The 12,137-nt window shown below is 31.5% G+C and overlaps 1 protein-coding gene across 1 annotated transcript in view; it reads left to right on the top strand.

Moving 5' to 3' along the window:
• LOC117162875 (dynein beta chain, ciliary-like) overlaps nucleotides 1-12,137 on the top strand; it is a 209,520-nt gene that overhangs the window by 68,028 nt on the left and 129,355 nt on the right. The window contains exons 28-33 of the mRNA XM_033344867.2: nucleotides 947-1,359; nucleotides 3,063-3,333; nucleotides 9,061-9,323; nucleotides 10,423-10,733; nucleotides 11,249-11,364; nucleotides 11,548-11,759. Of these exons, the coding sequence (XP_033200758.2) occupies nucleotides 947-1,359; nucleotides 3,063-3,333; nucleotides 9,061-9,323; nucleotides 10,423-10,733; nucleotides 11,249-11,364; nucleotides 11,548-11,759 (1,586 nt within the window). The remainder of the gene's footprint in view (nucleotides 1-946; nucleotides 1,360-3,062; nucleotides 3,334-9,060; nucleotides 9,324-10,422; nucleotides 10,734-11,248; nucleotides 11,365-11,547; nucleotides 11,760-12,137) is intronic.

Genomic DNA, 12,137 nt, shown 5'->3' with positions numbered 1-12,137 from the left:
CATTGAGTTCCTTAGTAAAAAGATGTCAACAAGACACAAACTTGGTTTCAACGACCAGCACAATCAAAAGATCGAACGTACCGAGCAATCAAATGTATGTGTATATATACATGTATATACATGTATAGCAATATCACGTGCTGACATATCCACTGGCAATATGTTTTTTCATTAACGCGATTGACAATGTGTCCTTCACTCCGTGGCTTAACTTCCTATCGTTTTGGATTTGAAAGAAATGTGGAAAGATTTTGAAATACTACTTATGATCCCTAATTTACGATACAAGTGATACTGTAGCCAAATGCTTAAATCTTTTTGCAATTAAAAAAAACGTAAAAAAAATTAAGAAAGATATAAAATGGACATAAATAAAAGATATGTATATACAAAAATTCACTGACTTATGGATCGCAGTATTCATTTTACTCTCGTGGTATTCAAAATTGAATTGTACGAAATAAATAGTATTTAGCCAATCAAGGTTAACGCACTTGTAATAGTTGTAAGATTTTTCAGATGCGAGAATCACTGGGTCTGCCATTTTCGTTTCGGACAAATTAAGTTATTCTGTTAATAATTTTTTAACAAACAACGAGTGGTGACTATAACCTTTAGAAGGTCACTCAGAAGGGTGACCTCGATAACATGTATGAAGTTATTGGAAGTGGGTCCTCTAAACAGCAGCCTTTTTACCAAGCGAAGTAAAATTAAAAAAAAATATGGAAGAAATTAAGAATTACTTAAAACTACCGGTCAAAATCGACACAGTATGCAGAGATGGATGGACCAAGTTGGATTTGTGTATCCATAGTAGAAAACTAAAATTCCTAGTAGTTTGAGGTGTCAATAACATTGATGCAAATATTCTTATCATTTATATTTTCATAGATATTTATATATTTCTTTTAATAAAATATATTTCATTTCCCTATTATTTTTTTAGGTGGAAGTTTGGTTGAACAACGTAACAGATGCGATGAAGAGATCGGTAAGGCATCATATATCTCAGGCAGTAGCTACATACGACGAGAAACCACGTGAGCAATGGATTTTCGATCATCGAGCTCAACCCGCGCTATGCGGAACTCAAATCTGGTGGACTACGGAAGTAAACATGGCCTTTATGAGACTAGAGGAAGGTTTCGAGAATGCGTTTAAAGATTATCAACGAAAGCAAATTAATCAGTTAAACGCGTTGATAGTACTTCTCTGTGGAGATTTGAGTGAAAGCGATAGAAGGAAGATCATGACAATCTGTACAATCGACGTGCATGCAAGGGACGTTGTAGCGAAAATGATCGCGATGAAGGCAGATCACTATTCTAGTTTTCAGTGGCAATCGCAACTCAGGCACAGGTAAACTCGACGACGATTGATTTGATCGTACAGTGGAGCCTCTAGTATCCGAAAGTTCAACTATCCAAATCTTCTATTATTCGGACACTATATTTTCCTTCTGTGTCCTCTACTATCACACAAACAAACAAATTGACTTGAAATGTATCTGTAGTTACGTCCTTCCTTAATCTCATTTTATTCGTACATTGCCGCGGTATTAAGTTGACATTATACGTGTCAATATAATTTATGTGTCATGACATTGTACTACTAAATTGTAACATTAACGCTAATGTAAAAACTGCAAAAATTGCAAGATTGTATCGCACCTTGGGAGATCTACGATGAATGGAATTAACAAACAAGAACATGCAATTGAGATTTGTTCAGGTTTCTTTGCAACTAAACTCCAATGGAGCCACAAAATAAAGATGTGGATATTGCTGTACATCAGTGACCTCTACGAATCAGAAAAATAGCAATACCAACATGAGTAGCTTAAGCTATGCGAGAAACCTTTGAAATTTAATCAACAATTAAACGGAGATCCAAATTTCTGAGCCCAAAAAGAAAGTAGTGGTTCGTTAGCAAAATGAAAATTAGAAAAGATTGCATTGCCAAGGAATAGAAACTTCCTCTAGACCCTCTGGCCAGGGAGTGGGGAAAGCAGTGATGCCTTTTTGCTAAGCAAACTGTGAGGGACTTACCCCAGAACTTTGAGGGACTATAGTTTTTCTATAAAAAGATTTAACTGATTCTTTGCAAAATATATACAATGTGTACCATGTTGAAATTACAATGAATTATCATTGTATTATATTATTGAAAATAGTACAATGAAGCAGGCTTGTTTTGAGAATCATTGACAAGAAGACCTTAGTTTCTTGTCGACAAGAATCGGCTCCTGGTTGTAAAATTAGCAGAAATGCCATCACAGCGTTATTTTGCTCAAATGTAACTGGATGCCATCGGTTCTCCTTGTTAACTCAGTGTTAAGGTAGAGAAAAGTAAACCTCACATAAACGAGAAACATATGGGGTCCATAAATAATTTTGAAATAATTTATTTGTAGTACATCTTACTCTTCGTAATTGTCATTGCATTATTTTTTTTTGCAACATACTGCAATACTCGTAAACACGTCCATTTGAGAAACAATGTTTTCCATCGCGTAATAGCCCCCTCAGAATCAAACAACTTTGTTTCAAACGTTTCTCTGTATTTCAAAAACTGAAAGAGTTATTTAGGTGGCTCGGTCTTTGTGATTCACCCTGTATGGTATAATAATTATGAGAATATGAGAATAGCCATGTCTCGCTATTGTTTCAAATACTAGAGGTTGCACTGTATAAATAAAGCAGTTGATTATGAACTATATATCTATACTTCAGCATAAATGTGCTAAATAAAATATTAAATAGGACGAATTGGATGAATAATGGAATAAATTGAATAACATTAAAATTGTACATAATTTCGTTAATTGCATATTCAATTTCATAATTCTTTTATCAAATTTGTTTAGTTATTGTTTGCAGATTATCTTACTTTTGTGATATTTTTAGAAACTATTGCTTGGAAAATTTATCTGTTATGTAGCTCATCCTTAAAGACAAAGTCATTTATTGCCTCGATTTATCTCTTGTTTTTTACTCAAATGTTTATCAACACATTTTATTAACTTGTTTTTTTTTCACTTTAAATGACCGAACAACTTACAGATGGGACGACAAAGTTGGTGATTGTTTCGCTGATATCTGCGATGCTTCCTTCAAATACGATTACGAATATTTGGGAAATGTTCCACGGCTGGTGATAACACCATTAACCGATCGATGTTACATCACTTTAACACAATCTTTGCATCTTATAATGGGTGGAGCACCAGCTGGCCCAGCTGGAACTGGCAAGACAGAAACCACGAAAGATTTAGGGAGAGCGTTGGGCCAAATGGTTTATGTGTTTAACTGTTCCGAACAAATGGATTATAAGGTAAACTCATAGTTATTTTATGGATAGATCTTTGATATTAAACTTCCACGTTGAAATTAAAATTTACACAACTTTTGGAACGTGGAGATCTATTTTTATAACAAACATATAAGTTATATTCTGTATTTTTGTTTTATAATTATATTTTATAATTTTGATTTTACGTAAAGTTTATACCAGTTATTTTACAATAGTCATTTTTGGAAATTCTACTGTACTTTGTATGGAGCAAATAAATTTATATATCTAAAGAAAATTAAATAATTATTTTGCAATAAAAATGAAATAAAATGTATTAATAAATAAGCAGTAAGAGCACAAGTTATACTTTTTATTTGTTTCATTTTATCACATATTCCTTTCTCAACATATTTTTTAACTATGCAAAAAGTTTCATATGCTCCCAACTTGCACCAGAATTTTCCACTTCCTAAAAACTGTAAATCTAATTATTAATAATCATAAGTCGAATGTTATATATTATGGGAGTAATGTAGCATAACATTTTGGAAAATCGAATTTTATGTGTACTTCTTTTTGTACAAAAGATAGTACCAATTATTGTTTAGTTATCTGATATAACGTGTTGATTTACGTCTCACTATAACAAACGGTAATATAAATAAATATTTTAGCACACTGTGCATCTGAATATGAATTACATAATGCTCGGAGTTGTTTCAGACATGCCTTCTATGAAGAGATGTATATTGGCTAAAAATTAATTTCTCTACTTGACTTTCACTTATTATGATACAAATCTTAAGTAAAGAGCTAATATTACTTCTTGAGTATTTAAGTATTTAGTGAATTATTTTTAAGTATTTAGTAAAGAAAGTACGTCGAGTCAAGTAACTTTTCAACGTATTAATTTTGTTAATTTTACATTGCTATATGTTATGAATTTTATATATATTATAGTAATAGTAATATATAATATATTTGATTAATAATTGATTAATAATTATATTATATATATAGTATTTTTTATTGTCCTTAGATTGAAGTGATAAAAATATTCATGTAAATTAATAACTTGTTTTGTTCTTATTTAAAACAATCAATAAAATACAATTAGAAGTAGATAGGTAGAGATCGTTGCTCCAGCAGAAAATTTTGAACAATATTTCTATAAAATTACTTCATGTTTTTATTCAAGGAATATGTAGAATTTATTGAAAATATAGAATAAGACATGTGACGACTACTACGTGCAGATATTAAGATATATACATATATATCACAGAAGGATGTTAAATATATAAATTACAAGGTTTCACGAAGACCACAAATGCTATAAACTTACTTTGACAAATAATTTATTTTCGTACGAAATATCCTAATTTTTATGGTAATTTAAAAACGAAATATCTAAGTTTTTTGTAAAATTTTGGGAGAGTGATATATTTTAATATTAAAATTTATATTGAGCTTTCCCCAAATCTAGCAACGAATGACATATTTGTTACAAATTTAATACCATTATATTCCATTTATTCGAACTCCCTTCATTCAGACTGGTATCATCATAATGCACGATTTATCGAATATGTTCCTAACCTCCTATTATAAATTATCCAGCTCTAATCCACGCGACATGCCACTTACATGAATAAATGTGTTTGCCTTAGTGCAGTTGAACCTTCAGTAGCCGAAGATCTATTATCCACACGTTCAATTAACGGAACAGTACTTTTTACTTGTGTCATTTACTATTATATGTCTCTTGTGTAATTTCATACTATTGGAGTGGCAACTAAGTGAGTGCGGATTTTGTCAATACCACCTAATGACTTCAGTACGAAGCTAATATTCTACAAGTTAATATCTCTTGTCTCTGATGACATCAAAGAGGAAACGTGATATATTGAGCGTTACATGGAAAGGAAAGATACTTCAAAAGTTGGGAAAAAAGTGTGGTAGTGTTGCAAAAATTGCAAAAATGTACAACGTCAGAAGATCTGCGATTAATGATATCAAAAACAGAAACGAGCAAGTGTGAGAATTACCCAAGTGTTTCAGGAAGCAGAAAAACTCTATTAATGGATTTGGAAAATAAATATCTATTCTCTGTTTTATAGCAATGATAATAAATCAGCAATAAAGGAATCAGTGTCTAGATATGTAGGATGTTACAGAACATATCCACTTCTGGAGCTGATTGTACAATACATTTGAAAACAGCAAAAGAAGCTCATACGAATGTATGGTCTATCTCTCTTCGTATGTGAGATATAACAAATATATTGTATACCTACACAATCATGTATTGGAATTGTTGAAATACTAACATCCAGAATGGAACAAGCCTATGAGTAAATTTGGCTATCAATAACGTCAGGAACTATTCAGAGTACAACTGGATCCATGGCAAGACTTGCGACAAATCTACAGACTTGCTTTGAAATGCGAGGTGGTCATTTTGAGCATCTTTTTTAAGGGTAATTAGATAACATAAAATCCGAACAAACAATTACTTACATTTCATGAATGAAAACAGATAGAACATATGTTTATATGAACCTTTTTCATTATTTTCAGGTCAATTCCTGAGGCATGTTGCACATGTTTTGTTACACCCTGTATATTGTACAAGAATGTTTTGAAATTTAAATAAATATCAACATTTTACGTCCTCGTACTGAGAGAAAGGAGAGTACAGCGGAAGTGACAATAAAAAGGCTTCTTTACAGTGTTTAGTATTAAAAGTATTTATAGCATTGGAAAGAGGACTAGGTCGTTTGAGGCACAAACAGAATATAATTCAACGCAGTTCAATGTAGTAACAAAATTTGACTTACTAGTAAAAAGATGTAGAATCCATAGATAATTCAAAAAAGATTTCCTTTTATATTGTATGGTATTCTTTGTGATTGTTCTTGTATTATTTGTTTTGAAATATAGAATAATAATAATAAAAAGAGACGCAGGTTCTATTAACTGAATATCTCCTCATCCAAATAATTATATGCTTCTCCATTCATTCAAATACTGCACATGTCACTGTATTTAAAAAATTCAGTTTAATCTTTCTACGTAACAACGTATCCCAATATCAGTAGTGACCGAATTTCATTCAAATGATGAAAAGCAAAATCCAGTTACATGAAAATTAATTCCGATTGTACGAGTAACAGCGAAGAAAGGAACAACTAGCGAATTTCTATTATTATCCGACCGTGCCAAATATCCGACACGTCTTGTCCGCGGACCGCATCGGATAAATGAAGTTTCACTCTGATTAACGAAACATTCGCGAAAACCTTTTCCTTGATTTTACTGCGTACCCCAGTTATCATAACTTACATAAGAAGCGACCAAAGTATTTAATTTCTGTTGACTTACATGCAATTTGACAATTAAGGACAGTTATGAAGAGTTTTTATGACCATCACGATTTCCCAATTTGATGTCGGTATATTACCTTCTGTGGTACGCAATAGAAAACGATATATTACGGACAGCTAATGACAATAGAGGGTATGAGAAACCGAATTTCTGAAATTCGTCCAATATTTACTACACAGACAATTTGATTTACGCAATTGTATGGCAATCAATTCTCAGGCTCGACCATGTACGGTAATTGAAATAGGTATTTAGAACACATATTTAAAGATCTAAATTACTTTCTCAAATTTCGATACTGGATAATAAAGCCATTTCAGTATCATACGTGTTCTCTGATGTTACATCAATTTTTTTATTAATTTGTATAAAGTAGCATAAGATAAGTTTCTATAAATTTTCTTTCTCTCTAAAATGCATATTTCGGGAACTATTTACAATGTTTAAATTATGTGATTTACCTCGTATAAATCGTAGCTGAAGTACCTAAATTATTACAAATCTTGTAAATAAAGGTATTAAACAATTATTTGTATCTAAAAATATATTAATAAAATTACTTTATATTTACAAGAGACACATTGTGTTTGCTATTGTGGTTTTGAATTTTAAATTTGGAGTTTTCAGAACAAAAGTATAGCATTCCATTTGCACGAACGAAAGCGAGTCTGGAAACTCCAAATTTATCTCATGGAAACATAAATACTTGTATTCCCATATTATGTAACTCATTTTATGTAAAAAAGATACAATGTTTCGATATGGTACATCAGATAATCGTTTTATTATGAATTTCCAATATTTTATTTTTAGTATCCAAATCTTAGTATTTAATTGTGTTAAGTTACACACTAAGTTTGTTCACCTCTTGGTATTGCAGTTTTAACAATATTATAGAGACGTTACTCATGTTAGCTACAGTGACTGAACATACGATAATTAGTATGAATAAATATTGTTTATAATTGTAATTTATCATAATTATTATTATATTTATTACATTTAATAGCAAAAAGAGAATTAATATTATAAGTGTTAAATAATGAAATTGTTCATGAGTGTAAATTACATATTAGATTACAAAGCAGTATGTCGGTACACGATATGTCGGGTTCGGGTTGGGACTGGAAAGTTCGGGCAAATTCGGGCATGCTCGGGTCGAGCCGTAAAAATTCGAGCAGATTCGAGTGGTCACCCAACACGTACGTACACTCAGATAGCCTCATTGCTTCGGGCAGTTTTCTTTGGGCCTTTTCGGCCGAGCTTGGACGAGATACTGCGATACCCATAGTCGTGATTCGATTCGAGATTGTGTTTGGAATAAAATTGATCGTATTATCTTCATACGATAGTAACGATCGTGATAGTTAGCTTTCTTAGGCAATCAAATACCCAACAGGCAAATGCAAAATCTTTGTCTATATGAAACTTCGAAATAAGATAATTTTTCTGTGAAATAATAATATCTCTAATGGATATATTTGAAATAAATTTCGTTCGATATAACCTGCTTATTTACTTTATAGGAAGTATATAAATTTTATTCTTATTTTATGGAAATTGGAAAACGTACTCTATTAACAAATTACTCTTTTAATATTACAGTACTAATTACACGGATAGAAAAGAAATAGTTACTGGATGTTTAATAAGGATCAAAATATACAGCCAATTTTAAATCCGAATGTAGAAACCCAATTGTTTCAAATTTCATGGCAATAACTTTGTACTTGTGGCAATGACTATACTACCTGATGTCGAGAATAATCTCTCGCTCATAAAGTTGCAGAAATATTTAAAACAATCGCATTTCTTACATTCAAATTTTATTCTTCGAGGGAAAATTATCTTATTTCATACTTCCATACAGAGAAAGTTTATTGAGTACCTGGTTGCCTAAAAAAACCGAATATCAAAGATTACATTATGAACGTAATAATCAATTTCAAATACAATCTCGAATCGAATCACGGCCACGTGCATGGCGGGATTTCGTCCGAAGCTGCACGACTTTTTCCGACTTGACCCGAAAGGCTATCCGAATGTACATATGTATTATACATATTAGAATCTTTTAATGAAAGCTTCAGTGTGATGGGATAAAGAATTATCTAATTTATTTGAAAAATATAATGGAATAGAAAATAGCGCATAACCTTTGATTAAATATATCTTACATACGTAAAATAAACGTAGTGATACTTAATACTTCTTTATAGAAATATGAGTGAACTTCTTATACAATTTAATAGGTATTTAGATTTAAAGTGTTGCTTTACACTATTTCATATAGTAAGTTTTTGGTGACTCTTACGCGAAGATATATTTTCTCGTTTCAAATGTTGATTGAACGTAAGTGATATTATCATTTTCTTCCAGTCCTGCGGGAACATTTACAAAGGTCTTGCTCAAGTAGGAGCATGGGGTTGTTTCGATGAATTCAACCGAATTTCGGTGGAGGTACTTTCGGTGGTGGCTGTGCAAGTGAAATCAGTTTTAGACGGAGTGAAAAGCCGCAAACCGATATTTTTGTTCTTCGGAGAAGAACTGAATCTCGTTCCCACTGTTGGAATGTTCATCACTATGAATCCTGGCTATGCGGGAAGGACGGAATTGCCCGAAAATTTGAAAACTTTATTCAGGTACGTTAAATCATCTATATTTGTACTTACATAAGACTACAATCATACTAGCATTAAACAGCAAATTACATTCCAATGCTGCATTAAACACTGCATTTTATTGTAAAAAATGAGGCTATATAATAAATTTGTTATAGAAAAAATTAATACGAGTCATCACGAGAAAATGGAAAAATGCAAAATATGACGACGGAGAATGTATACATACGTTTACATGCATTTGCCATAGTCATACGTATTATCATAAGAAATACTATCTTGTCTAATGTAGGGTATTAATAATAATGAATCAATAATGATCTGTAGTATGCTTGGCGCTAATAATATTACTTTTTGAAAATATTACTTTTTAAAAGTGAAACATATACATATGATCTTTAAATTTTCAGCTTCAATAAATGGCATTATTTGTTTATAATTTATTTCTTACTTAGGGATAATAATTGATAAATAATTTATTTTTTACTTTCTCACATCTCACTCTTGTGCATAACAATGAAATCAATGGATGATACAGTTTGATAACTCAAGAATATGACAAGTTAATAACTAAAAGCATAAGTAATAGTTAAATGAAGAAGGTCAATTGTCATAGATGAAATAAGATTTTATATCATCTCAAAATAAAATTTTCAGTTACAATTTGATATACACATAACATTAGTGTATCGTGCCTGCTTTGTACCTGTTACACTGTACATCACTGCAGTTTCACACCATACATGAGTACTCCTATCACCAGCACATCAAATAGGAACATTCTTAATCTGAGATCATCTCTAAGTTTTCTTTTCCTATTTCCTCGTATTTGGTTAAGTATCACATTCGCCTTGTTTTTCCTTCCTTTTACATGCTTTACCATGCTTCCATTTACTTCTGCAGTGGTACATTTAGGTACGTAAGCTCCTTGATGCTTTTTTCATCCTTGCTCTCTTCCAGTACTACTTCAATTTTCTCTTTCTTCCTGTGTCCTTCCTGAGCTTCATCATCTTTGATTTTTCTGCATTCGCCGTTAGATGTTTATTCTTATATATATAAATATATGAATTGTACTTTATTGTAGAAAGAATTATCACTGATTTTTTTTTTTATTTTAAAGGCCTTGCGCCATGGTAGTTCCAGATTTTGACTTAATTTGCGAAATAATGCTGGTAGCGGAAGGCTTCCAAGAAGCTAGATTACTAGCAAGAAAATTCATAACGCTGTATCAGCTTTGTCGAGAACTTTTGTCGAAGCAAGATCACTATGATTGGGGTCTACGGGCGATTAAGTCGGTTTTAGTGGTTGCAGGGAAATTAAAGAGAGGCGATCCCGGGAGAGCTGAAGATCAGGTGCTAATGAGAGCTCTCAGAGACTTCAATATACCGAAAATCGTGACCGACGATGTTCCAGTTTTTATGGGACTTATTGGTAAATTGGTTTCTTGTAGTCCTTAATTGCCTTACAAATTTACAATCTACATAATTGAAACTAAATGCAAGATTCTCCATCAATTCTCAAGAATCTTAACTTTCTTTTACTATTTTTTCCAACTTGTCTATATTCCTTTTTATTGGATTGTGACTTGTATTACCGTACAACAATATTTATCTTATTCCCTTTTACCTTTACTTTTTGGGAATTTGGGAGCTTTTAAAGGAATCACCTTTAGAAACTGTTTCACTAATCAACTAAAATGAAGTGAGATATTATCATGCGTAAAAGAAATACGTACCATTATTTCAAATAGTATATTTTCCAGTGATTAAAGAAATATCTCAATTGACCACAAAATGACAAATAGATAGAAACGACTATAACTCGAAAACAAGATCATATTGAGTATAATGTTTATCCATACATATGTATAGTATATATGTCCTAAGTTATCATAACCTATACGTTTATGCACTTAAGTTAACTTACTAGTTCATTTGCTTCTATAGGTGATTTGTTTCCCGCTCTGGATGTTCCGCGAAAAAGGGATTTAGATTTTGAATCAACGGTCCGACAATCTACTCTGGATCTCAAATTACAACCAGAAGATGGTTTTGTACTAAAAGTAAGAGTAAAACTGATTTGCGTTGTAATGTTTAACAGTTGGTATTAAAGTTATATACATAATTATACCTATATTTATTACGTTTAAAGTCGTTTATCGTACATAAGTTTGAGGAAATTTGACATTATAATATGAAAAATAGTTTTGTATATGGAAAATTTCAAATTATATTAAATTCGTTAGGTTGTACAGTTAGAGGAATTGCTTCATGTTCGTCATTCAGTTTTCATTGTTGGATTTGCTGGAACCGGAAAAACGGAAGTGTGGAAAACACTTAATCGAACGTACTTTAATCAGCAATTAAAGCCATATTATAATGACTTGAATCCGAAAGCAGTGACTAATGACGAACTATTTGGAATTATCAATCCTGCAACGCGGGAATGGAAAGACGGGTTTGATTCATCTTACTATTAACAATAGGTTTTACAGCAACACTAGGTTTAATGATATTTTTTAGATGTTTTATAAATCCCATTCAGAAACGTTAGAATATCTCGTAGTTTCAGACGAGATGATATGATGATAGATTTAAATTCAGGAATCATAATTTTGCATTCATAGAATATACTATTATATAGGAAGAGTGTAAGGGAAGTATAGTATGTGCATGTGTGTGAAAAATCATACATAATAAACGTATGACTATATACACATATTTATTTAAAAAATTTCGTATGAATTAAATGCAAAATGCAGAGAGGTTTGCCTACATTTATTAAAATTTGTTAATAACGCGAATACCTGAATTGGTCAAAGCAATGATCGAGGGA

The sequence above is a fragment of the Bombus vancouverensis genome, chromosome 17 (assembly GCF_051014615.1).
Source record: "Bombus vancouverensis nearcticus chromosome 17, iyBomVanc1_principal, whole genome shotgun sequence".
In the NCBI taxonomy this organism is placed as follows: Eukaryota; Metazoa; Arthropoda; class Insecta; order Hymenoptera; family Apidae; genus Bombus; species Bombus vancouverensis.
The sequence above is the reverse complement of the archived record's forward strand: the minus strand, read 5'-3'. Positions and strand labels throughout refer to the sequence as shown.